Consider the following 27,699-nt stretch of genomic DNA (forward strand, 5'->3'; position numbering starts at 1 on the left):
CCTTGAGCTGTTTTGCAGATACTAAAACCCTCACCAGGTGGAGAAGTTAACTGCATGCTGACCACCAGCCCGTAGACCCCAGACCGGTTAGAACCAGAAGGTTGATGATTGAGAGTCCCGAAACGTCACCCTGTTACCTCACCATCAACCAATCAGAGAATTGTGCACGAGCTGATCACACACCCTGCAACCCACAACCTTCCCTTTGCCTTCAAAACCCTTCCCTGAAAGCCATCGGGGAGTTCCGGTCATTTGAGCATGAGCTGCCTATTTTTCTTGCTTGGTGACTTGTAAGAAATGCTGTACTTTCCTTCATCACAACTCGGTGTCACTAGATTGGCTTTGCTATTGGGGGAGCCAAGTTTGGTTCAGCAACACACTGAACATCTTTCAGAAAGAATGGTCAAAATTAACAGTGTCATATATCTTAAATTTGGAAAAAACAAGAAAATGGATTACTTTCGAGAGGCGCCAGAAAGAAATGCAGTCCTACTGACACTTTGATTTTAGTCCAGGGAAATCTGTGTAGGTCCTCTGACCTACAGAACTGTAAGATAATATATTTATATTGCTTAAACTGCTAATTATTTGGTAATTTGATATATCAGAAAGCGAATACTAATACACACACCGTGTGTATATTGGCTGCTAACGTTATGTGTATCAAATAGAGAAGAGGTGCAGTTGATCGGGAACAGCTTTTGCCTCTTCAAATTTAGTAAGCATGGGACCCAGAAAACTAAGGCATTTTGACAGCTGAACTTGGAAACAGTAATATAATAAATCATAATTTAATTTCACTGAAAAAATTAATAGCGTCATGCTGTCATCTATTCTTTCTCTGGGGTTGGATTCTTCACTCCCTGCTGAAGCTATTCTGATCCCACTGACATTGTCCTCTGTGGAAAATGTAAGGGTCACTTTGAAAGCTATGTTTTATGTAACTTCTTTTTGACTGCAGGTGGGGTTTTACTGCTCCATGTTCTAGAAACTGTGTTTTATCTGCAACACCTTTTTCTTCTGATTCTCTCCGTGGCTCTGGCCATCCCTTTACAAAGGTCCCACAAGGCCAATCCTCCTCTGCCTGCCCTGAGTGGGGTGGCCTCACCGATGTTTACCCTTGACCCCCTGGGTCTCTTGTCACACTTGCAAGGTGATGACTCCTGAATCCAGGTCTCCACCCAGACTCTTCCCCCGAACTCTAGACCTGTGGTTGTCAGAGTGCAGTCAGCACAAGTCAAAACTGCTTTCACACTAATACTAAGACGGAATTTGCCTTTGTCAGTGTGTTGGCATTTGTGCTGATGGAGCACCAGCGATGGCAGGTGAAACCACAGGCTCCCAGCACCAATCAGGCCAGCGGCGTCCAGCTGCACTGGGGTCACCAAGGAAATGGAACGTAAAGCAAGGTCACTCCCCTCATTACATTACATGTATTTATATATACGCATTTTTTTACAAACATGGTTATCTGGGTTAAAATATGTGATGAGTTAATTACAGTTATTTTAATAAACTAATATAGATATTTTAAATTTTCTGTTTTAATTTCTAATGTTGTAAATATGGATAGATACAATCCACAGAATGTCTTCACTTCTGTCACAGACCCACTGAAGCATAGGTCTACACTGCCAGACATCTTTCAAAGGCACCCTCTCCCTTATCAGCTAAAAAGCAGACTCTTGAACTTGACCTAAAGGCCTTTGTATAGTGGTCCCCCCTCCCTCCCACGCCCCTTTCTACCTCCACTGCCGTCCAAACTGACCCCCAACAGCATAGCCTGCTCTCTCACTCCCCTGCTTCCTTCACTTCCCCGCTTTTCTCCTTTCCCTGAAATACCCGCCCTCCCTTTTCCGCAGGGGGGTGGGGCGAGGAGGGTGCACAGGTGTTATCACATCACCACTCCTGCTTCTCCACACAAACCTGCCCCGAAGGACAGAGACGCAGATGCCCTGGGCTCCCAGCAAGAGCACACACACGGTACTGGTTTGTTTGTCCGAGGCTTTAGTGCTCTCATTCGCCCCCCACCCCACCGGACGGAAAGGCAGGTGGGTCTCCTCACTTGTGGATCGCCGGAAGCTCACAAATCCCTAGCACGTAGTAAACTCTCAACAGTCATTGGATGCAAAATCAGCTGTGGCCTGGATCATCAATTTTCACAAGCTTTCCAAATGGAATTGACATATAACGTGTTTGGAAAATTGTGTCCTTAGACAGTTCATTAATAGATCTTTGCTACAGGTCTGTGTGTTGAACAGTTTAAGGATACCTAAAACAGACATGGTAAATGATGGCTGTCACCCGCTGAACGCACCCTTTTTCTCTATGACTTTGCCAAAGTTAGAGAATGATTATCTTTTTCTTTGAAAGTAAAAGAAAATTCTTCCACTTTCTTGTTAGGAGTCAAATGCCATGGCGGTGGCAGTGGTCCAACCATTGCAATCAGCCAAGGCCAGTGGGCTTCAAGGGCCGAGGGAACAAAGCAGACGAAAATTTTACATTGTTCTAGGGTCAAAACCAAGAAGCACCATACGGGGTCTTTCTGGCAATGCTGGTCCTCCGTGGCTTTCCTCTCTCAATTATATGACTTTAGCTTGACCACTCATATGCCACTTGATATTTTGGGGAATTTGTTTTATGAACAACTTATCTTCTCTCATAAAACCATACGGTTACCTTGCTTGAGGGGACAAGGAACATTTCTTACATTATATATTATAATACATATTATACAGATTATAAATATATCTTACTATAATATATTATATATACTATACTTACTGTAATATATTATATATGTATATATGTATATATGTATATATATTTTTATACTTGACAATGCTTAACATGCTGAATTACACACAAATGCTATTCAAAAAATGTTTATGCATTAATTAAATATAAAGAAGATTCAATATCTATCTTTGGACCACAAACTATGCTTCATTAAGGTAATATAATCTTCCTAATATAATCTTCCTTTCCTAATTATGAAACCCTTTCTACTAAAAGAGATAAATTACAGTACGTTATACATTTGGTATGAATCAGCTCAGCATATTCTTTTGTTTGGCAATTATTCAAATAGCGTAATTTAAGAATATGGATACTTAATCTGCCAATATTCTATACCTAGAGTGAAATCCCCCTCTCTAGAAACAAATTCCTAGAATTTTATTCATTCTCTCTCCACTTCTCTGAATGAGGTTATTTCTTTTTTTTAATTAATTAATTTATTTATTCTCTTATTTTTGGCTGCGTTTGGTCTTTGTTGCTGCACGCGGGCTTTCTCTAGTTGTGGCGAGCGGGGGCTGCTCTTCGTTGCAGTGCGCAGGCTTCTCATTGGGTGGCTTCTCTTGTTGCAGAGCACAGGCTCTAGGCTCGCGGGCTTCAGTAGTTGTGGCACTCAGGCTCAGTAGCTGTGGCTCACGGGCTTAGTTGCTCCGCGGCATGTGGGATCTTCCCAGACCAGGGCTCGAACCCGTGTCCCCTGCATTGGCAGGCAGATTCTTAACCACTGCGCTACCAGGGAAGCCCTGAATGAGGTAATTTCTTAAGAGACACTCATCAAAAATTATGTCTCGATAAGAGACTATAATACGCATCCTGTGACTAAGTTAGGCGCCAGAGGATAGAGTGGCCTTTGTTATATATGAACACCTTGATTTCAAGTGTGTGCAAGCATGCCCTCCTCTCACAGCCCCACAAAGTCAAATATGCTCAAACTGCATTTTACGTAACAGCATCAAAGACAATGAGCAGCTGTAAGTGCCCCGATTTGAGTTTCTTAAATGAGAACTGTAAAACTTGGTAATATACTCCTCAGGAAAGCTTTACGCACTGAAGAAGGTAAGCACCTACACAAGATTATGTTGTGAACTCAGCACCTCTGGCCTGGCCCTCGAAAGGTGGAATCATGAATCTCAGAGTTGGAGGTTCATTTAGCAGACGTACTCCATCTCTGCAAGGAAGGAAGGCACATGGGCTAAAAGGGCCCATCAGCCCCAGAAATGCACGTCCTCTTCACTGCCTCTGGAAGCCCTAAGGTCACAGTTACTAATGGGTCAGGAAGAAAGAAAGTAGCGTTATCTCCCTGGATCCATCCAGAGTCTACCAATGACATAAAAGATGCTGTAGATGTCAAGGGTGGGGAGGTATAGGCAGAGATTCCTTCTCTCTCATCTCAACAACGCACCGATGAGTGTCTTGGATGAGTGGAGATGGTTCTGAATTCACCCAGATGCTGGGCTGGACCTCAAGCTGGGGGACAGAGGATAGATGAGCAGGCAAACTGCACCTGGGGCAACTGCAAGGGGGTGAGTGTAAAAGTGTGACAGGAGAGACTCTGATCATCAAGGGGGATGCTGTCCCCCCCAAAATTAATTTGTTGAAACCTAATCCCCAGTGTGATGGTATCAGGAGGCGGGGCCTTTGGGAGGTGATCCTGTCATGAGGGCAGAGCTTTTAGGAATGGTATAAGCATCCTTATAAAAGAGGCTCCAGAGAGTTCCTTCCCTCTGCCATGAGAGGGCACAGCCAGAAGACAGCTATCAGCCAGGAAGCAGGCCCACACCAGACACCGGATCTGCTGGCATCTTAACCTGGGATTTCCAACCTCCAGAATTGTGAGAGACAAATTTCTGTAGTTTATAAGCCACTCAATCTATGGGTTTTGTTATAGCAGCTGAAACAGACTAAGAGGATGACTGATGAAAAAAACCCAGTGGAATCCTGGGAGATACAGATGGTACAGTCAAGTGGGATAAAAGGGTAGGAAGCCAGAAAAATGGAACCATGAAGACACACAGTGCTGCAGTGGAATCTTATTGATGGGTGCTCCAAAATATTTCATTAACTCCTTATATCCTCATATTTATGTATTTACAGCATGTCATTACCACCGGAATTTTTTACATTTTTAAGTGACATTTTACTATATCATTGAATAGTACCTATACCTGGGGAAAATGCATTTTAAAATGACATTCATTGAAGACATAATTTTCTCTTAACTACCCAGTCTATTAATTTTTCAAATATTTTTCACTTAAAGGAAGCATAAATGACTCACTAGTGTTTATTTATACCATACATCATAATTACAGTAATTGTTATGTTTATTGTAAAAATTATCTTGACAATGGATGACAACATCTATGGATCAAGATCTTTTCTCTCATATGTTTAAGGGAAATCCTATCAAATTTGTGTATGTATGCCAAAGGAAAATATGGAGCTTCCTCTTACTAACTGAAAAAATAAAAATGACAGGAAGTGGAAAGGAAAATTAAGGTACTACTCAACCCTCTGCAGCACCACAGATTTGGACACAAGGATTTACTATAAGAGCAGAAAATATTAAAAAGCATTATTGCTAATTAATTATCTCAAAATAGAGTTCATTTCAGGGTCCCTCAAAATTATAATTATGATAAGAAAGTGCAAAGGAAACATGAAAGAAAGAGGGGACTAGAGTGGATGAATCTGGGCACCCAGCTCTGACATTCCAAAGCCCTGTGACAATGGCCAAGACCCTCATCTTAGGGGTATGAACAAGCCCCATGGTTTGATATAGGGTGTTCTGAAGTTTCGTCAATGATCAAGTTAAGTTTGAAGTAGCATTGTCTGTAGACTGAATAAATTAGTCTCACTGTGTGTATTACTAGTTTTAAAGCATGTAGACTGTTGTGATTAATAAAATATGAACCATTTAAATGTGTAATTGATTTACTGTGGCATTTTTTTCATTTTGTATTTTGTGTGTTGATCTTGTATCCCGTGACCTTGCTGAAATCCCTTATTAGTTCAAGGAGTTTTTGGTAGATTCATTGGGATTTCCTATGTAGACGATCATATCAGCTACAAATACAGTTTGATCCTTTGTGATTTTATGCCTTTTATTTCTTTTTCTTGCTTTTGGCAGTGGCTAGAAGTTCTATACTATGTTGAATAAAAGTAGACATCCTTGCCTTTTTCCTGATCCAAGGGAAATAATAAATAATATGCAGTGTATGAGGCAATTTTTCTAAAATTCCTTCTTTCTCCCTCCATCACTTCCACCCATATTTATATTCATTGGAGAGAGGTCTAGATTGATATTCAGAAGATATTGGCAATGGCTGTTTTTTGATAATAAAATTTTGGATGAATGCTTATTTCTTTCTAACTTCTTGTAATTTTGTGACATTTTAATAAAAACAATAGACATGCATTCTTTTTAAAAACAGAGAAGGAGCAATGTGACAGGGAGGAGGAGGAGAAAACATTTGCAAATATAGGTGTCAGCTTTCCACTGACGGGATCCATCCATATTTCCCATGACAGCGCCCAGTGTGAGTGAAACGAATTTAATCCAACAACTTTGCACTGTGTTCCTATACTTAGGGAAATACCTTAGAAAATGGTGCAGTTATGCTTCGTTTGAAAATAACATACTTGTAGATAAGAACACTTTGAGGAACAACTTTTATTTTCACTTCAAGAAAATTGATCCAAATTATAGATTCCAGCTACCTTTCATGCAGAACACAGAGGCGATTTAGAATGACTACATTTGCTACGAAGTAAATTAACATCACCTCTTTATTTAGGGGTTTTGGCTTTGCAAGTTTAGCGTTATTCATGCTATGTTTATACATAATATTCATGCTAAATTTATAGATGGTGAGACAAATTTTAGAGAAACAAACTTTAGAGAAGAGTTATAACATCATCGGGTGTAAGAAGATCCGTACTCAGCATTATTTATGTAGCAGTGTTTAAGCAATGACATTGGTAAATAAAAACACAATATACATAGAATTTCTTCCTTATCCATACTACTATGTTAGCAGGCGATATTGAATTGAAAAACTTCAAACACAGAGTAAGCTACATTTATCTCTTAGAGATAATAATGTAGTTAAAAATTAGCAGCCATACATAAAGACATGCACATGTTTAATTTAAACACTGAGTTCAAAAATTCACATATAACGATTCTGAATACTGTATTTATGCCTCTATATCTTAGGGGAACAAAGTGAGTGTATAGGTGCTCTTTTCCACCGAGTTATTTTATTTCATTCTCTTGAAGGAAAAATGATGATACCCTCTGAAACCCCTACCTGTAAGTTATCAAACTCCTTCACACTCTTGAAAACTGACAGATTTCTATAGCTGTGGTCATGTAATTGTTGAACAGATATTTTATGAATTTGTTCAGAGTAAGCAATAAAAATCTGAATGATTTAGGTCCCATAGAAGCGCTTTTTTTTTTTCTCACAGAACTGCAGAGGTTTAGACTTACAAAGAGCCATCTACTCAACCTGATGGCTCACTACACCTGCGGTACACCTGGAAGCCTTAAAGAACTGTCTGTGCTCCACGTCTAAACCAATCAAATCAGGTGGTCGTTCTGAAAATGTGGTCCCTAGACCAGCAGCATCCATGTGACCAAAGAGCTTGTTAGATATGTAAATTGGGGACCCCACCCTGCATCTACTGAATCAGACGCTGTAGAGGTGAAGCTCCAGAATCCAAGTTTCAGATGCTCGGTAAAGTTTGAGAACCACTGCTCAAAGCTAAGAGCAGAGCATCCGGACCTTCTGGATCTCCCCAGATCATCTGAATGTGCCGTCAGTTTGGGGACTCACTCAGCCTCTCCATATTCTTCTTTCATGTGAGGATCCCACAGACAGCATTTCCCACAGCAATTTACCAGCAGAATTCAAGCAAATCTCAAGCTCCCTAATGTTCACTACCTTTTCTACAAAGCTCCACAACTCTCTTCCTCACTTAGGCAGATGTAAGGTGAGAAATTAAAGGATTTGGTCAACCAGATTCAAGAAATCTTTGGATTTCTATCCCCCACTGTCAAATCTTCGATCGTTATAAAATATACGGCAGTGAAACATGTCTCTTGGAGAATCAACATATGGAAAATAACATTTATGTATCCTCTACTGGCTCATAAATATTCCTAAATTATAAGCAGATTTAATTTTGAGAGAAGTATGAAGTGTAATTCTTTATCCATGCTAGCCCTATTTTGAAAACATCACGAACCCACGAGTCTGCTCATTCACTAAGTGTCTTCTGGGTAAGGTTCCTCTGCGGGGCCCGTGAGGCTGCAAAGGTAAACAGGACAGGGATGCCTGAGATACCCCTGGTCTCATTTCATGTTTGCTGACCTGAGTTGCAGCACTGCAATCGATTTTTTAGCCAGTTCCACGTACCAGTAACAGTCTCTTTCGAAGAAAAATGACACACTTTCCATTTTAAACAATATTTTCTCATAGCCAAAGCTAGGTGGCACTGACAAAATGTACCAAAACAGCCTGCTTATGCCGATTTTCTTTTCTTTGTAACAAGATGAGGAGATTTCCACTGGAAATCAACGTGACCCCCATCCACTTCTGCTTTCTTGGATCTTTGCTGTTTCTAAATGGAGGTCTTGTTCAACAAGTGGTACCTACGATGCCAGGTGAAGGACAAGACACCTGTTTATGTTCTGATTCTGAGTCTCCCACTTAGGGTTCTTCTGTGTCCCGAGGTCCCACCCATACTTCGTCTTCACTCACGACAGACCAGAAAGTTTTAGCCCAGGGATGGTGGAATCTCCTTAGAGAAATGGATGCGATTAGCAGCTGGAGCGGGTCAGGGAAGACGACCAGCACAGGCTGAAGAAGCGAGCCCAGGGGACCCACTGCAGCCACAGGCAGAGCCCAGCTGCCTGAGCCCTCCCACCATCCACTGAGTCAGAACCTCTCAGAAGTGACCAGGGCCACTCCCAGGAGCTGAGCTCGTATAGGTGCGGCCTCACCGAGCCAACTCCCCAAAGAGGGCCCCCATGATGGACTGTGCCAGTGGACCTGCTCTACTGCCTTCCGACTCTATGCAGAAATTTGTCATTTGCGCTCCCTTAGAAAGGTGATTTGCTCTTAACGTTTGCATTTCCGACACTTCACTGTTAAAGGGAGGAGTGGTGCCAGGGTAATCAGGAAAAAGCTAACAGCTCAGAAAAAAAAAAAAAAAAAATGAAGATATGGGATGTGTAGGGCGCAGACCATTCATGAACCCCTCAAAGATGACAAAATTCAGATCTCAAGCATAGAGACAATGGTCGACCTTAAGGAAGCAGCAGGGAGAATGAAAAAGGCCAACTATGAGTCATAGAAGCAGGGAATGAAGGGATCATCAGGAAGAGTCAACCCAGACAATGGGTGATAGAGTCCTTGGATGAGTGGTCTTGACTTTTCGGTGAAGTATCACATGGAACTAGGAAGGCAGACTGAAGCAGAACTCCTCTGGCTGAACGGAAGAGGAGGACTGGAGTCTGCACCCCGCCAGCCCCCTTCCCGACTCCCCTCCCCAGCCAGCAGCCCTGAGGGGGACCCATAGGTGGCCCAGGGCTCCAAGGGACAGGATCTGTGGCCAACACTTGGATGAGGCTCTGTGATTTCCCGAACAATCCGGCGATCCTTTAAGGGCCCTGGCATAGCCCACTCTGTCCTGAAGGTCTTCCCTGTTCCTCGCGTCCCACACAGAAGCAGGGAATTTACATGTTTTCCTAGAGTCTGACACTTACTCCCAGTCGTGACCAAGCCCCAGGCCCCCTTTGCTACATCAGCTCCGTGGGTCACAGGTGCCCCTCACCACACAGACACAGACTGTTCCCTCCAGGTTTGCCTTCACTGCTTTTGCAGGCCTGGAGGTCTGTCCTCCACTGGCTCTGATGCTGAAAGGCCGTGAAGGACACTCACGTCAGGCTCAGCTCCTTCTCCGCCAGCACCAGCTCCAGGACCATCCGCATTTCTATACACCATAGGGCATGTCAGCGCGATTGTCCCAGACAAGCTCATCAAATGGGGAAGATGAGCTTAAGGGACACACTATGGTCTTTAGAACACATAAAGATTTCCCATTTCAATAGGCAATATCCCATCTTCTAAAATAAGGTTCTGTAGTACATGGTGTCCCAAAGAAAACCTACAGCAGACCACAAAATTCATCCCAAATTCTAAATTACCTTACAAATCGCCACAACCTAAGAGTCTAAAGAATCTGAATGGTGGATTCCAGTTCTAATCTATTCTAGCAGCCAGTGGCCTGTGACTTCTCTAAATGCTGAGAATTGGGGGTTGTGCAATACACCTTGAGATTTCCAGAAAACCGTTCCCCAGCAAAAAGGATGGGGCTTGCATATGATCTAGCAATCCCACTCCTAGGCATATATCCAGAGAAAACTCTAATTCGAAAAGATACATGCACCCCGGTGTTCATAGCAGCACTATTCACAATAGCCAGGACATGGAAGCAACCTAAATGCCCATCGACAGAGGAATGGATAAAGAAGATGTGGTACATATATACAATGGAATATTACTCAGCCATAAAAAGAATGAAATAATGCCATTTGCAGCAACACGGATGGACCTAGAGATGATCATACTAAGTGAAGTAAGTCAGACAGAGAAAGACGAATATCATATGATATCACTTAAATATGGAATCAACTATGACACAAAGGTGCTTATTTGTGAAACAGAAACAGACTCACAGACATAGAAAACAAATGTATGGTTACCAAAGGGGAAAGTGGGCAGGGATAAATTAGGAGTTTAGGATTAACATATACACACTACTATATATAAAATAGATAAACAACAAGGTCCTACTGTATAGCACAGGGAACTATACTCAATATCTTGTAATAAACCACAATGGAAAAGAATCTGAAAAGCATATATATATATATATATATATATCTGAATCGCTTTGCTGTACACCACAAACTAACACAACATTGCAAATCAACTATACTTCAATTTAAAAAAAAAGACAGAAAAGGATGGGGCTTTCCACCCCAAAGTGACACCAAAAGCTTTAGCTACAGGATCGGCTCTTTGTACAACTGTCTGAATACAGCAAACTTGGCCAATGTTCAAACAGACTGGGAGAGAAAGCCCAGCTGAGGGTATTTCACCAGGTGCACAAAAGTAGAGCGTTTACTCGCCACCCTCCCCTCCCACTCTCCATCCCTGAGATGTCCCCACCACCACTGCCGCCCCCAGGACAGAACCCACACTCTCAGGGCAGCAGGAGGTGTCCTGAGCGTGAGTACAGGACCCAGAAGAGGGGGGCAGTGCCCAGGGCCTGTGAACGTCCTGAAGATCTTGCCGCACTGAGCAGACCTGCCCACCTCCGAATCCCAGGATGGCAGCCCAGGTGCAGGAGGCGGATGTGCGTGCACCTGGCACTCACACTCACGTAGGAAAAGAAACCACCATCTGGACCATCTGTGGTGCTTTCACGAGTAAAGAAACAGAATCCTGAGCGATGGAGACGATGCAGAGCACGGTCCCCTAGACACGCTCGCCTGACGTACACATAGCCCACATCGAGGAGGCTGAAGCTTTTAAAATCGTCCTGCAGGCTCAATTTTCCACTTCTAAAAGAGAAAGTATTAAAATACAGCACAAATTAAATCCATTTTGCAATTTTTTTCTTTCCAAGACAAATCACCATCAGCATTTAAGGCCACCTACCCTAACTACAGAGACTTTTAAAATAAACACGTCCTTAGACAAACAAGTCATTAACATCTGCTTGACAAATAACTTAACATGCAACGTCTTTTAATGGCCGAGAAGAACACAATTACCTTAAATAGAAGGTCATTTAGAAATGTAAAACCAGGAAGATATTTGTAATCAGTGCAGTTGGAAATTGACAAATTTTAGATGGTAAGTTTCCAGAAGGAGCCACCTTGATCTCTTGACTCAAGTTACATGACCAGGTGGTTTATATACATATTTAATAGCTTTTTAAGCCAGAATATGACTAAGCTGAACAGTACGTTGCTTTACTCAATGCAAGGCTGCTTGAACACAAGCACTTGGGATCGTACAGGTATCTGTGGCATCTGTGGAAAGGGAATGGATTCTCTCCTGCCCAGAAGTCTGACCTTGGGTTTCAGCTAACTTCTTGGAATCATTTGTGCACCATCCCAACGCATCTGAGACACTGAGCAAATGCAATCATCCTCAGGGTCCCAGTTGGAAGTTGAGTCACGGAAGCTTTTAGCCTTGCATGGCTCACACAGTTCAGACATCCCTCCACTGGTATGCCTGGGGTGAAGGAGGAATTTTACTATGGTATATGTCAGAGTGAGGAACTCTGCCTAGAAGCAAGTTAGGATAGAAGCACAGGGGTTGGGAAAGCCGGAGGAGGGGGAAACGATAGTTTGATTCCCGATGTGTGCAGTAGAACGGTCCCATTTATAGCAAAAGGATTTCCCTAAGATATTCAGAAAATGGCCTCAGCCCTCACCTTGCTGAGCACATGTGTGGTCAGAACAGCAGAGAGACCATCTAAACTCTTCCTGGGAACACAGGACAAGACAGTCCCTTCATCCGAGTCCCTATCTTCATCAGCAGGCAACCGAAACTGTTGCTTGTGCATATGAAACAGCCAGCATGCCTGCCCATTATGTAAATATTCCAGAGCCACAGCCCCATGGGGAAGGAAAAGGCCCAGAAAAATAACAGCTGCCCTGGGGCACTAAGACAGCCACATCTAAGGAGAAAGCATCAATTTTCTTTGAAATTCACTGAAAAACAAGGTTTATCTCTTTCTAACTTACTTCACTCTGTATGACAGACTCTAACTCCATCCACCTCACTACAAATAACTCCATTTCATTTCTTTTTATGGCTGAGTAATATTCCATTGTATATATGTGTCACATCTTCTTTATCCATTCATCCGATGATGGACACTTAGGTTGCTTCCATGTCCTGGCTATTGTAAATAGAGCTGCAATGAACATTGTGGTACATGACTCTTTTTGAATTATGGTTTTCTCAGGGTATATGCCCAGTAGTGGGATTGCTGGGTCGTATGGTAGTTCTATTTTTAGTTTTTTAAGGAACCTCCATACTGTTCTCCATAGTGGCTGTATTAATTTACATTCCCACCAACAGTGCAAGAGTGCTAACACACATATATGGAATCTAAGGGGAAAAAAAAAAAGGTCATGAAGAACCTAGTGGTAAGACGGGAATAAAGACACAGACCTACTAGAGAATGGACTTGAGGATATGCGGAAGGGGAAGGGTAAGCTGTGACAAAGTGAGAGTGGCATGGACATATATACACTACCAAATGTAAAATAGATAGCTAGGGGGAAGCAGCCGCATAGCACAGGGAGATCAGCTCGGTGCTCTGTGACCACCTAGAGGGGTGGGATAGGGAGGGTGGGTGGGAGGGAGGGAAATGCAAGAGGGAAGAGATATGGGGACATATGTATATGTATAACTGATTCACTTTGTTATAAAGCAGAAACTAACACACCATTGTAAAGCAATTATACTCCAATAAAGATGTTAAAAAAAAACACAAAAAACAAGGTTTATCCAGCAGCCGGACTTCAAAGACGCACTGGGTGTCTCTCCTTTAGCCTGGCCTCTGGGAGGAAGGCAGGGGGCTGGGTTATACAGTGAAGAAGGGGCGGGGCCTCTGAATGGGTCCCGTTAATTACACATGAGGACATCGGAGCCCCAGGAAGCAGCTGGCCGGCAGATGCAATAAACGTTCTTCTGCAACCCCTCGCTCAGGAAACTTTACAGGGCTTTACATCTTTGCAGACCTACGTTATCATCAGCAACAAAACCCGTTAGAGGAAGAGATAACCTCAACTCTGAACAAGAGGAATTGATTAAAATGACGATGGCAGGAAGAATATCCTATCTGACTATAAAATGAAGCGATCTGCTTTTACACTCGGCACACTTGGGTTTTGCGAGTCCGTGATCACGTCATCTGGGAGGGACCAAGGCATTACAAGGGTAACTACATCATGTCGAAGCCCATTCTCAACACTTCTTAGAAAAGAGCAGCATTGGCTACTGTATTTGTTTTAATACTTCATTTGAGTGCGTGGAAAACAGAAGAGGAAAACAAGAGAGCAGCCATGGTGCAGGGAATCGCCATCATCCACGCAAGTCCAAAGGCAACCGGGAGGCAGCTCTTTGTGCAGCTGCGTGCGTTCACACACCCAGAAGTTGTCCCGGCATTCACAATGGCAGCTTCAAGTTCCACAAAGCACATGAGGTATCGTCGTCAGGATAAAATGTATCTGCTGCTACAGTTGAATAAAGTGCAAAAAATTTTCTGTGCAAAGGACTTACATTGTTCTTAAAAATACTCACATACACATATACGTAATTTATTCCCCTGGCCATCAAACATGAAAGCTCATGCTTTCCCACCCTCTCTGATAATTTTCTCCTATTCTGTCCAGAGAACTATTTATACCATTGCAAATGTAAACACTGCTTTCTGGAGGAATATAATTAGTGAAAGTAAATTCATGAACTAGAGAAGTTATCATGCAAAGACTTACATCGAGTTGGGTTTTTTGATCTAAAATTTGGTATTTCACATGAAGTACTGATTTGACACAGGTGTACATTACACAAAATTCTTTTTTAAAAACTCTTCTTGCTTTTGTATCATCCTAAAATATATCGAAGTCTTACAGTCTGAAAATTATTTTCTAATATAGGATCATTTAATCTTTTCATACTATTTTCTCATTGTAAATATGAAATCATCACAAAAACTACATTTGAAACTCAAGTCATGATGATTTGAAGCCCAAATTAACATTTCCAGAGGGAATGATAATTTGGGGTAAATGTGCATTAGACATCATTACAAATTTAATGAAAAAAGCATTTGTCTGTACAAGATATGATATCCCTACGTATAGCCATTCATAAGATTTGCTTTCTTCAAAATTTATCTGAACCAAACATTTAGTATGCTTTCCTCACATGGCATGACAATTATCTCATATGACTTGCTAAGTTCTGAATTTATGGAAATTATTTTCTGTACATCATCTTCACTGACATTTTTTAAATTCTCTCTTTTGGGTAGATTCCATTCAAGGCATAGCTAATACCTTGCCATATATATATTATATATATATATATATATATATATATATATATATATATATAATTTTAATGTCCAGTTTCATTCTCAGAATCTCATTCACAGCTTCCACTATTAGAATAGTTGCAGGTGGTGATTTTCCCTGATTTTTCTAGTCAACTCAATAAAGACTAAGTTCACAGGATAGCTTTTAATTGACATCCCGATGGCTGACACCCAGGGTCATGGCCACAACACCTGCTGACCTCCTGAGATAAACTTAATGGACCTCATGATCGCAGACAGATGCAGCACAACTCAGAAGCCCTGTACACTATTTACAACTGGGAGCAAATGTGACATGTGCACTAAACTTATTTCCATCAAATAGCAGTGTCTCAATATAAATGGTCGCAAAAATAAAACTCAGGGAGCACTTTCATGTGTCCACGATCGTATTTTAAAACACACAGTTTTAATATTACCCCTTATCTTAAAATTGAAGAACTAAAGCATAAACACGTTTTCTAAATAAATTTTCTTCAAAATGTAGATCACAAATATTCCTGACCATCTTTCTAGGTCCTTATTCCTTATCCTATGAAGAATTGAGCAAATCTAGGGAATTCTATTAAACTTTCATTTCTTAACAGGTATAAAACTATTTTATTCTCTTTTGCTTATGGAGTAGAATTTAGAAATAAAATAAAATTTAGAAATAATCTTCACTAGACCTAGGGATTTTCCAGGTAGATCAAAGTACCTTTTAAACACAAGTGGAATTTAACTCATACAATATGAATTGTTGTTAAGGTAACGAGTTGCTGCCTTGCTTAACACCTCATTGTATTTTTTTATGTGTCTAGTCCACAAGTATGAAAACGCCGCACGAAGAAAACGCTGATCTTTTTTCACACGTGAGTGCAATTGGTTGATGGTGGGGTGTCTATTCGACTTTTATTTTCTTTAGCGTCATTAAGAGGTGACTTATTGCGAACGTGGCACTTGAACACCTGCTTATAAGCCTTCCTGAAATTTTCAGAGAGAAACGCGTAAATGATGGGATTCACGGAGGAATTACTGTACGCCAGGCAGTGGGCGGTGATCCGGAAGAGGAAGGAGGTGGGTGTCAGTGGGAAGACCCCAAACTCAGCCCAGAGGTGGATGACGTGGTGTGGCAGCCAGGAGACCCCGAAAACCACGACCACCACCAGCACCGTCTGCGCGGTCTAGGAGAAGGAAAAGAAAGGCAATGCATCGATTACAGCAGGAAAGGAACCCAGCATTTTACAGCACGCCCTGAGAGAATTTTCTGTGTATTTTCACAGGATCAAGTAAGTACTAAATCTGCCTTAGGTGTTAGTTAACCTTCACTTCGTGCAGCAGTTTTGTTCAAAACTTCCCCGGGACCGGTCTTGACCCTCCATAGGGAATAATCCTAGCAGGTATGTGAAACGCATGTGGATACCAGGAAGCGTGCTTTGAGTCATGGCAACAGGAACACACAGATTGAACACGGTAACTTTACACCCCGCTGCACGGCACACAGTGGGACTGAGCCCAGGGAGGCAGCTCGGCTGAGCTCGCGAACGCTGCTCCCAAGAGCTGCCTCAACAGACAAGAAGAGATGTTTATTTCACCTTGCTGAACTTGGACACACTTAGAGACCCCAACACATGCAGTGGGTCCAGAGAGCCATTTCAGGGCCTGTCTCCCTGTTTGCTCGTGTCTCAACCTTTCCCTGCCGCTCCTAAATCTGAAACACCTAGAAATCAGAGGCAGGGTCCACACGCGTCCTTTGAGATTTCTGCCGAGCAGATGATGGAGAAGACCTTCCCCGAGCAATAACCTCGTTACGAGAGGAGCCTTCCCTCCCGTGCGCCGCGCGTGCGCCCCCGTTTCCCCGCTGCATCTGTTCTGAGTGCCCGCCATGGGCTGAAACCTAAAGGGCTGGGATTAAGTCTTGGGACACTTTTCCTGTGTTCCATCACCACCAAATCAGGACACGTTGAAAAGCTAACCGTGCAACTAACTGAAAACTCCATCTCTAGGGATTCGAACAAAAGACGGTGGGCTATTAACATTTTTTAAACTATAAAATAGAAAGCCATCAGCTGGTTTCTTCCTTAAAAGGTTGTAAGCTGGGCTCAACCGCCTGACGGCAGAACCAGGGCTGGGTGGGGGGCACCGAGAGGCGACCTCGGCTGACGGCTGGCTGTGCGTTCTTCACTCGCTGCCCCCAATCCGGGCAGACCACATCATGATCCGCGGTGTAGATGAGGAAACTGAGACCTAGCCTGGCTAGGACAGTGCCTGGTGGCCCCCGGCGGGATGCAGAGTTACAGCTGGAGGCCGGTCTATGTGATCCCAAACCATGCTCTGAACAGCTGGCGCTCAGGGAGAGGACATCCCACAAGATCTACCCGGTAACGGCAGCTGCATCCCTGTGTCTGAGCACCCAGGGCTGTCTGGACCGCGGAGCCTTAGGGCAGGTCTGTGGGCTCAGTCCTGTAACTGAATCACAGGGGGGGATGTTTGCTGGGTCCCTGCCCTGCTCCAGCACCCATCCCCCTCCATTCTCTTCTAGGGCGTTTGCTCCTCGAAGGTGAAAGGAATATTAAGGACACGAGAGAGAGAGATGCTTTCAGTCTCTCTCCTGAGGTTGGGAATCCAGTAGCCTCTCTTCCTCCTCAGATCAAGCCCAGGCTGTGATGCTCTAAAAGACCGCGTTGAACATGCAGAGCGGAAACGTGACCACCTGAAGCCCTGGTGGTCAGGACGCCTCCCAGAGCAGGAGAGCGTGGGTGCCCCTCGTCCCCTCCCAGCCACGGCCCTAAATCGACTGTAAGCCCTACCTGGTGGTCCCCTGTCCACCTTCCCCTCTACAGAGACTGGGATCTCGACTGGGGTCCACGAGTGTGTGGGGGGGGAGGTTGAGGGGAAGGAGAGAGAAAGAAGGAAGGAGGCTTCTTTCTCCTACAACCTCGCAGGGTGGAGCAAAGTGATTCCACAACTAGGAAACCACTGGGGACCCACACATTCTTCCCCGGGAGAAGCTCAGACCCCGGCCCCGCAGGAACGTTCCCACAAGACAAAATGACTTTCCTATTACTTCCCATGAACTAGAATCCTGCTGTTAAGGACAACACCACCCCGAACGTAAGGACTAAGACTCCTCCAGGAGGGACACGACATAGCAGACTGACTCGGAGAAGAAGTCTGTCCAAGAGACGGGCTGGAAGCCGGGAAACCCGGGCAGAAATGGGAGAGGAGATGCTCAGACCGCAGGCCGAGGTCAAGGCACATGCGGTGGTCAGGGGGGCTGGAGATGAGAGCCAAGCTCACCATCAGAAGGTGCACGGATCGTGCAAAAGCCGAGGACCGACATCAGCCATAAACGGGTTAACGACCTTTGAAAAATGATGTCACCTCCCTGAGCTTCACTGTCCTGGCCTGTGAAGAGGGTGACCCAACCTGATGATTCCCTGACTGGGCCTGGTCCATTTCAACACTTCAAACAACTCAGGTACAAACCTGATGACAGGTTTTTATAGGGTGGCAGGTATACCGATTGAAGCCACCGACCACATGACACACAAAGCAAACAAGCAATCTGCTCACATATATTAAGGGACTGTCTGCTATCAATCTGTTTATCCATTAGTGTGTGGGATACATTCCCAGATGATTTAATAAAAACCATCTAGACGTAATTACACCTACAAATAGAACAGAACACATCATCTGTTCTTTCTAAGACAATAAGAAGATCTCTGTGCTTCACAAAATACTCTCTGGATATTCTGTTGCATTGCTCCTTTTAGGAAGTTCTTACTAAGTACCAAGCTTAGGGCAGAAATATACCCCGGCAGCTTATTGATAAGAGCCATATTGTATCTTTGCATCATTGTAGGGCAATGGGCAGTATGGTATGTTTTCTGTGGGGTGTTTGTTACTGTCTGTTTACCCAAGTCCATTCAAAATCTACCTTTTATTTTTAGCAGTTCCACTGGTCTTTTCAGAACCATGAACGAGGTTCTTTTTCTTGGTCTACCTATAGCTTTGAAATGTGACCGGATTCCAATTACAATATAAATCAGGAAAGAATACTCAATCGGTACTTATATAAACTCTATCATCTATCGAAGCCTGTTCCCAAAAGAGTTTAATAGAATGTTTGTGCTCCCAGCTTAGTGTCAGCAAGGGTTCACTATTTATTTTCTGCCTGTTTCACAGGCATTCAGCCCGTCAGACAGGTGGGCGCCCTGCACACGGGCCCTGGCGCTCAGCCCCACAGGCGTCCACACGGCCAAGGCGTCACGTTAGGCGAGCACATCCCTGCGTGTAGGCAGAGGCGGTACATGGCTTCTTCCTCTGTCTCCTTTGCAGCAGAGGCTTGCTGCAGATGCCTCTGGGTCCAGGGAACTGGGAAGACATGGGAGGGAATGCAGGAAAGAAGTCCACACTGCAGAACGGGGCCTGCAGCCACCACTGCTTCCAACACCCGACTCAGAAAGCAGGCGCCTGGAATACGCCAGCTCCAGGTCAAGACCCGGTCAAAATAAAGCGTTGTACTAACAACCACAAACCCGGCTTTCCAGCAGATCAGCGAGCCATCATCATGCAGGGCAGAGCTTTGCGAAAACTCTGGTATCTAGGTCTCGTGCCCGATGGCTCTGCTTCCATAGGTCACGGGGATTAGGTAGCTGCCCAGGAACCTGCCTTTCTAAACATCTCAATCGGGTGTTGGAAGAACCGGTGAAGAATTCCACAAAAGCCACAACAAAAGCAAATCATCTCACCCAACCCAAGTGAAAGGCTAAAGTATTTCCTCAATGTTGACAGCGCCTAGGCTGACCCACACGTCTCCTCGGAAAGATTCGCAAAAGCTGCTTCCTCTCTTCTCCTCTGAAATGTCAGCAGGTAAGGAGACAAGTCCCCTCTGTGGGGAATGAGGCTGTTTTCATTTCTTACAGTATCACTGGCCTCAATCACAGATGGATGTGCACCCGACGCACCTCCTACTTCCCCCATGTGTCCGTGCAGAGTACGGAAGCACCGTATCATCGTTTGATAGAGAAGAAGTCATCATTTAAGGTCATGTGCTAAATCTCTATACTAATTCCTATACTTGAGGTTGGGCGCTTTATTAGCCTGCCTTCTTTTTACTCCTCACTCTGAAAGTATATCTGGAAAATACTAATTTCTCCTCCTCCTCGGAGATGTTCCTTTTCAAGCCATCTGAGACATCTGTTTTTTTTCTTCAAAGAATTTTATTCATAATCCGTCTAATGGAACTTGGCAGAGAAGAAAAAAGTGACTAAAAGATGAGAGTGATGAAAAACATTTTGTAAACTGTATAAATGACAGCCAAAAAGCTTGCTGAATTACTTCAAGCCAGAAGGGGAAAAAAAAGAACAGCTGTTGAAAGAACCTCGTGGTTGAGAAGGTACCAAAAGGGCCTCGCATCTACTTCCTTATTAGAAGAAACCATCCGGTGGGGAGGTCTATCCCACTGGGAAGTCTTCTGGAAATTGTTTAAGAATCTCGTTTTAGTATCTGATCAGCTTTGTGCCAGAAAACGTTTCTTTATGTCCAGCAGAGCCTGGCATTAATCAAGCACAGGGCTCTGTACTATGATTACTACTATTTTGGCAACGGAAATCACACTCTTCATTTGTATTTCCCTCCAAACATGCAGGATAACTGTTCGGCACGTTTGTGATGAAAGACCTAACTCTCTGCCCCGTGAGCGCTACCAGCCTTAACACTAAGGGGTCCCTATGTGGGTGGATACAGCACAGAGGAAGGCACCCTACTCAGCCACTAAGACGGGAGCTGGAAACGGGCGCAGCTGAAATGAATGAACTATCAAAATCTTATCACATCACCCCGTCATCCGCCAGCAACTGAACATGTATACACGCCAGGAACGCTCTTCTGTGCGAAGACCCGGGGCAACGTCACCATGAGCCAGTCCATTCTCTGCCTTCAGTGCTGACAGTCAAGCTGGCTTTCCGTCCTGGACCCTCCACTCTTCTTCCTGGGTCTCCCGTCTCCCTGTCCTCCTTCTCCTCTCTCTCTCCCATTCCCTCTTCCTACCCCCCCCCCCCCGCACCTATGTGCCATCCCTTGCCTAGACGCAGGTGCACACACACACACACACACACACACACACACACACACGCCCCAGCACCACACTCTATTTGTTCTGTGCAAACAAAGAGGCAATTAAATATACCAAAAGAGATCTGCCATCTGTTCAGTGGTTATTAAGGGTCAGAGGTTGTGAGCATGGAAGAGAAAAGCTTCCCTCCTCCAAATGCTGAGAACTTCTCCCATGGTAAGAATTACATTTACACATATGTATATAATATATACCCACACATATATATGTACACACACACGCACCCCCATACACACACGTATACACATAAAACCAAACGATGTAAATGTTAAACTAATCACTAATCTTTAGATCTTTTTACTGTAAAACAGAAGCTTTTCTAATCATTTCTTCCAAGATCTATTTTCATTCTTTTAATCACTTTTTCTCCTCTGGAATCTCCACAATTTCTCTCCAATAGTTTTCAAGTATAGAGACTAAAACTAACTGTAGCGTGCAAATAAGATCCAGCCAATGCTAAAGAAAAGTTTCATTTCCTTCCTGTCAAGAGGCAGAAAATCTTTGGCATCAATCATAAGCAGGTACCACATTCCAAGGGCATAACCTCTGAGGAAGTTCAGCAAGCCCCCTCCCTCCCCAAGGGTGTTAACCTCTTCAAATACAAGCTAAATTTTGTGCTTTTTAACCAACTGTCTGCCATTTCTTTTCACGGACTCCGAAAACAGGTGTGTTTTTAGCCACATTATTATTTATAAACAAGGAAAAGTCAGGAAGAGCTGTACTTTATTTATGCAGAAGTTTTTAAAGCAAATATGATTAAACTATAATTTCTGCAAATTATGTGTCCTTGATCATAATAAATATTTAGAAGGAAAAACAAGGTATTTTAAGATGTTATGAGTAATATTTGCGTGTAAAGATGTCTGGTTATAATCTCCTCCTCCCTAATCATATGGTCTAATAATCTCATCAACTTTCATTCTACTTTCTAAAAATCAGAGATGATATAGGTATTATCTGAATAAGAGGTAAACTAATCCTGATTTGTAAAATAGTTTTTCCTCAAAATGTGAAGTGTGATAAACTGCAGGATGTTAGATGCTGTAAAACTCTTCAGGAGAAGCTTCTGGAATTCAGAATTCACGGGATGAGAAAGACGATTAAAAATGGGCTGAATTCCCCTGAGGCCCCTCCCATCTCTAGTTCTCTCCCCTCGGGGCCAAAGTCAGCACAAGTCTGGGAGGAAGAGAGAAGAACAGTGCGTCTGCTTCTGAGGCTTCAGGGAGAGACTGTAACAACACTCTCTCGAAAGATTATTAAGACAGGGCCTTCTGGAATCACATCAGAGGTGGTAAATACATAATAAAATGACTGTACTTTCATGCAAAGTACGGATCCAGCCACTCGACACTCTGTCCCAACCAACCTAGAACATACCTTCTCAAGAGGCTCAGAATCCAGAAAATACACCTTTCCTCCCCTCCCGAGACTTGCATCCACGTTTTCGTGCAGCACGATCACCTGGCCACCCTGAACAGCCGACTTCCCATTTCTACCCTCTGCCTAATGGTAAGAGGCTCATTTCAAATCTCTGTACCCAGGAACCAAAATGTCACAGGCATTGGGTGGATGCAAGCAGAGCTAAGAGTATACATAAACTGAGCTCTAGAAACGGCGCATAGGCTGTAAACCCATGAATATTACCTTTTTCTTCGATGCCTCTGACTTCTTTGACACGTTCTTCAACTTTTTATGCAAATGATTAAGGACCTGAAAAACACAGACTAATAAAATCGGTTTGTCTCAGACCGCACAAATCACTGTCCGTTTTGCATCGACACTTCTTGACGTTCTGAAATGGGACCACCACCATCATTTACAAGGTCATTCAAGCTGAAATTCACATGAGGTGGTGGAGTAACGATGACTAAGAATTGCCAAGGACACCTGTTCCTCTAACCCTGAGGGGCGCCCAGGTGCCATCTGCGGCCGGAGCACCTGCTGGCAGAGAGTTCTGGTGCAGGGAGCTCTGCGGTTTCGTCCAGAAAGAGCCACACCGCTACCCACATGTGCATCCTTGTTGGTCTCGCTTCCACGTTGGTTTCCCCCAAGACTCTACATTTTAACAATCCCAGGTCCCTGCCGTATGTTAAATCCTAGATACATGGAGAAACTACAGACTGCCCTCCAGCATCACTGATGACCGGCAGACCATTCAGCAAGGTTCTACAATTAATGTCCCATCAGGAAGGCTTCCAGGGAGACACTGGTTTCCTTCCTTAGAGAAACTAGCTTTGTCTTCTCTCGCCAGTGTAATGCTCAGGAGAAATGATGTGAGTCACTTTGGTTCTATGTAAGAATTTACAACATAAGCTATACAACAGGGCCAAGACGGCTGTACATATGCCACACTGGTGTTGAGTTCTTTCTTATGCCCCATCTGAGTGAAAAATCTAAGGAAAATTAGCTCTGGGTGACTAAGGGCTTTAGACTGTCCATCTGTTACTCAATGAGTCTCTCCAAAAATTGGAAGCAGTGTCCCAGCCACCTCTCTGTCCCCCTGAAGCACCGCAGCACGGAGGTAATTTAACGGAACTGGACTTATTGTGAAAGCCTGCTCCGTTCGGCTGGATGCAGCCCTTCTGGAGGGCCCTTCCCTGATTGTGAAGCCACGGGACTTATTCACCTCCTCGGGATTCCTATGCAGGTCAAGCAGCCATCATGGGGGGCGTGAATTTCCGACTCCAAATTCCCAGCTCTGCTGAGATACTCCTCACTTCCTACAGGGGCTTAGCGTCTCTACAAGACAAGCCTTTCACCTGCTACAGGGACATTTGGGATCACTCTCAACACTTTAACAATGGGTTAGTTTACTGTCCTGCCAACAGAAACTGGGGTATAAAAAATCAAATCTAGGGCAAAGATAGAAGAGAGGCTTTGGCAGGAACAAATGAGGAGAACTTTCAAGGGGAAGGAAAGGGCTGGACAGGACCCTGCCTGGAGAGGACCGGCCTGGTGAGGTTCTCTGGGGACAGCCTTCCCAGAAGACCACAGGAGGACACTGGTCACCGAAAGCAAGGGACAAGAGGAGACGCAGCAAAACAAAATCAGAGAGGGCCACCTGGAGAGGACTCCACACGGAAAAGTCAAATGTTACCTGCCTCATAACACTACCCCAGGGGTTACTCATTCCTTCCACAAACTCGGGGGGATCACGTCTCGGTAACTGCAAAGCGCCTAAGGAACGTTGCTGAGTGGTCAATGGAGAAAACACCCAAGTATGTTCCTCTTTGCTCTGTTTCACTTCGAGAGCCCACACTATGAACCCTCATTGATAAACTGTGATGCAACCCAATGAAGGACTTGTCACCAAAGGAGAAAAACGTGGGTTGCACGATGGGTTATGATTACATTTCTTTGGAAGATGATGACCATGGCATGGTGGCATTTCTCCGTCATTCTGTACATTTAGGAGTATGTGCAGGAAACCCCACACTCAAACCTGAGCCAAGGTCATCCTGGGTGTCGGATGTCTCTGGGGATGTGGGGGAACTTGGCGGGTGGGCAGGCCCAGAGGTCATGTTCATGTCGGGCCAAGGAGGGTCCAGGACAAGCATGCCCTCTGAGGGAAGAGAGTAAGGTACCAGCGCTGGACAAGAGCAGCTCCAGGGCAGCAGAGGGAGGCCCGGAGTCACCCCCCAGCCCATTCATTCTGTTTCCCAAGGAGTGTCAGTTGCAAAGGACCTTCCACTAAATACTCGTAAGTGCAGAAGTCCAGTCTGGAATGCAATTCCTTTGTTTAGTTTATAGAAAATTGTGATCTTAGATGTCTTTTGATCTTTGTGACTTTTCACAGTGGCAAGCAGACCTGGGCCTTGGGGAAATAATCAGTCCTGAATGTAACATTTAAGGAGCAAAATCCTTCAGCGCATAGCAGACACTTAATGACTGAACCAAAGGAAAGCAACTGGAGGTCATTACTCCCACTTTTTCAAGCCCTGGAATGAATATGCAAATATTACCTTGAATTCCAAAGAAATTTCCAGTTATGCTTAAAAGCAAACTATTTCCATATAAAAAATATCCCAATGATCATGTATTTTTTGAATTTTTGAAAAATTTTAAATTTTGCCCTATGTGTGACTTGTATAAATTCTCAAATGACAGAAATGTAACCTAATTTATTCCTAGACATTTACCTTGTTGTTTCCATTAAGAAGACCTGAATTATGTTCCCCAAAGACTTTCGGGAAATGAAGGAAGAATATGCTTCAAGTCTAATCCGTGTCAGGATGAATGAAGAAGCAAATATTGTAAGAATCCTCTAGTCCCAAGGTCCATGCCCTACAGGCCCTCAGCAATTGCCCCTCTCTTGGGGGACCGGGAATTCCTGCACTGAAATCCTCCCTGAACCCTTTACCAGCTTCATAATCTGGGTCAACTGCTTCACTCCTCCAGAACCCTCTTTCCTTATCAATAAAATATGCACAATGGCTCCAACCCACTGGGTGGCCTGCAGATTAAGTGAGATAGCGCACACTGGAGACCACTGGGCTGTGCAAACCAAGCTTTGATTTGCATTTGCACAAGATGAAATGAATAAAACAGCCATTTACCGAAGAGCTAAGCTGCAGTGATCTCCCAATTTCCCCATCTTTACCGCACCTCTTTATATATAACCCTTTGATGCAGGACATTCTTTCAGATCACATCCAGAAATATTACCATTCAAAACAGACATAACTCAACACAGATGACATGGGGAGAGGGGACAGACAAAACCAGGTGGCTTACAGTCAAGATTTCTGCTGGGGGAAAAAAAACACAAAAAACTCTATGTATTGAATATAAGAAATGACTGCTGTTCTACCTCATCTGATTATTCAGAGTCCTAGAGTCCCGGCCTTATGAGAAATAGAATGAGAGATACGAAGACAGAGATGAAGATAGAATTGTGGAAATTTCAGAATGTGGTTACAGCAGTATTTTTCCCACGGTGATGGGTCTGGGGAGGGTGTGTCAGGGAGAGCGGAGCTCACCCCGTGAATCACGTCTCATGACTAGCCAGCATATACTTTTACTCCAGTATAAACAAGACTTTGAGATCAGTATAAAATCTTCAGACTCATGTGTTATTAATGAAAGAGAAGGTGATTGTGCTGAGCTACGAGGGGGAGGCTTGCGCCGGCAAGGTAACAGCCATCTTCCCAATAAGGAGGTGCCGGGGTAGGGGACCAGAGGTGTGTCAACAGTGTGTCTCTCAGCGGTAGGGCTTTTGACCTGCCACCTGAGTCACTTCATATTCCTTACCCCTTCCTAAAAGGACTGAAACGGGGAAACAGCAGCTGGAAGCCCATCCATCCCAAGTTCTCTGGAGACTCCCTCAAGACTCCGTGAAGAAATACTGTCTAACCACTTGGATTTGTAACGCCCAACTTGTGTATAAGACGAAAGTCAAAGCTCTGTCGCCAGAAGCAGCGGCTTCACAGAGCCGGTCCCCGCCCGCCCCCCAACCCCGTGCACCCCGCGGGCAGGGAAATCTCCCCATCGGGCCCTGCGGAGGGCTGCGGAGGGGCGCGGACCCTCCCCCCGGCAAAGGCGTGCGCTCAGGAGGATGGAGCGCTCGCCGTGACCCTGCGGCCACTTGGGGTGGTCCTCGCGCGGGCTGAAGGGGCGGCGCGGCTTTCACCTACTGAGAAGTGGGCGCTGACGCCGCCTTCCGCCGGGACAACCTCAGGGCCCCGGGCCGGGGCGAGAGGACGGACGCCCGGGAAGTGGACCTGCAAACTTTCCCTGGCGTTGCCCAAAGTCCGAGGAACTTCCGCGCAACGTCAAACCCGCGAGCCCAAGCCGAGGCCGGGGGAGCAGGAATGGGGCACCGCGCGGTCCCCGCAGAAAGCTCTGGGGAATGAGGGCAAAGGGGAGGGGCGGGGCCGCTGCGGGTCCCGGGAAGGGGGGCCCTCGGACCGCCCCGCGCCCACCTTGGCGTAGCAGAAGCAGATGAGCAGGAGGGGCAGCAGGTAGCCGAGGACGAAGGTGCACACCACGTAGGCCTTCTTGTGGCGCTGGCTGGACCACTGTTCCCAGCAGAAGGTCTGGTTGCTGACGTCCCGGTGGAAGAGGCGCTGGTGGTAGGCCACCGGCGAGGCCATGGCGATGGACAGCGCCCAGATGAAACCCACGCCCAGCAGCGCGTTGCGGGACACCCGCAGGGCGGAGGAGCGCCGCGAGTGCACGATGGCCACGTAGCGGTCCACCGACATCGCGGCCAGGGTGAAGATGCTGACCAGCATGGACACGGTGAAGAAGTAGTGGACGAACTTGCAGATGAAGGCGCCCAGCACCCAGGTGGGCAGGGCGTACACCGTGGCCTGGAAGGGGATGCAGAAGAGCAGGTAGGCCAGGTCGGCGATGCTCAGGTTGAGGATGAACAGGTTAGTGGTGCTGCGTGGCTTCCCCGACTGGCTGCGCGCCAGCACCGTGATCACCAGGCTGTTACCCAGCACGCCGAGCGCGAAGATCAGGCCGAACACCGCCAGCGTGATGAAGTTCTCCACGCCGGTGCCGACAAGAGGCCCGGGCTCCGGGCCGGGGGGCTCGGGCCCGCTCGCGTTCCCCTCACTGAGGTTCCCGGCCGCCAGCTCCAT

At 45.1% G+C, this 27,699-nt stretch overlaps 1 protein-coding gene across 1 annotated transcript; it reads right to left on the minus strand.

Annotated features, from left to right (window-relative positions):
* Positions 1-1,816: 1,816 nt before the first annotated feature.
* GALR1 (galanin receptor 1) lies at positions 1,817-27,699 on the minus strand (the record flags this gene model as incomplete). Its single annotated transcript, XM_082353371.1, has 3 exons — positions 1,817-16,154; positions 22,757-22,822; positions 27,034-27,699. 3 exons carry the CDS (start codon positions 27,697-27,699, stop codon positions 15,837-15,839), a joined length of 1,050 nt encoding a protein of 349 aa, XP_082209497.1. The 3' UTR covers positions 1,817-15,836.

Source organism: Balaenoptera borealis (genome assembly GCF_965194805.1).
Source record: "Balaenoptera borealis genome assembly, chromosome: 14".
Lineage (NCBI taxonomy): Eukaryota > Metazoa > Chordata > Mammalia > Artiodactyla > Balaenopteridae > Balaenoptera > Balaenoptera borealis.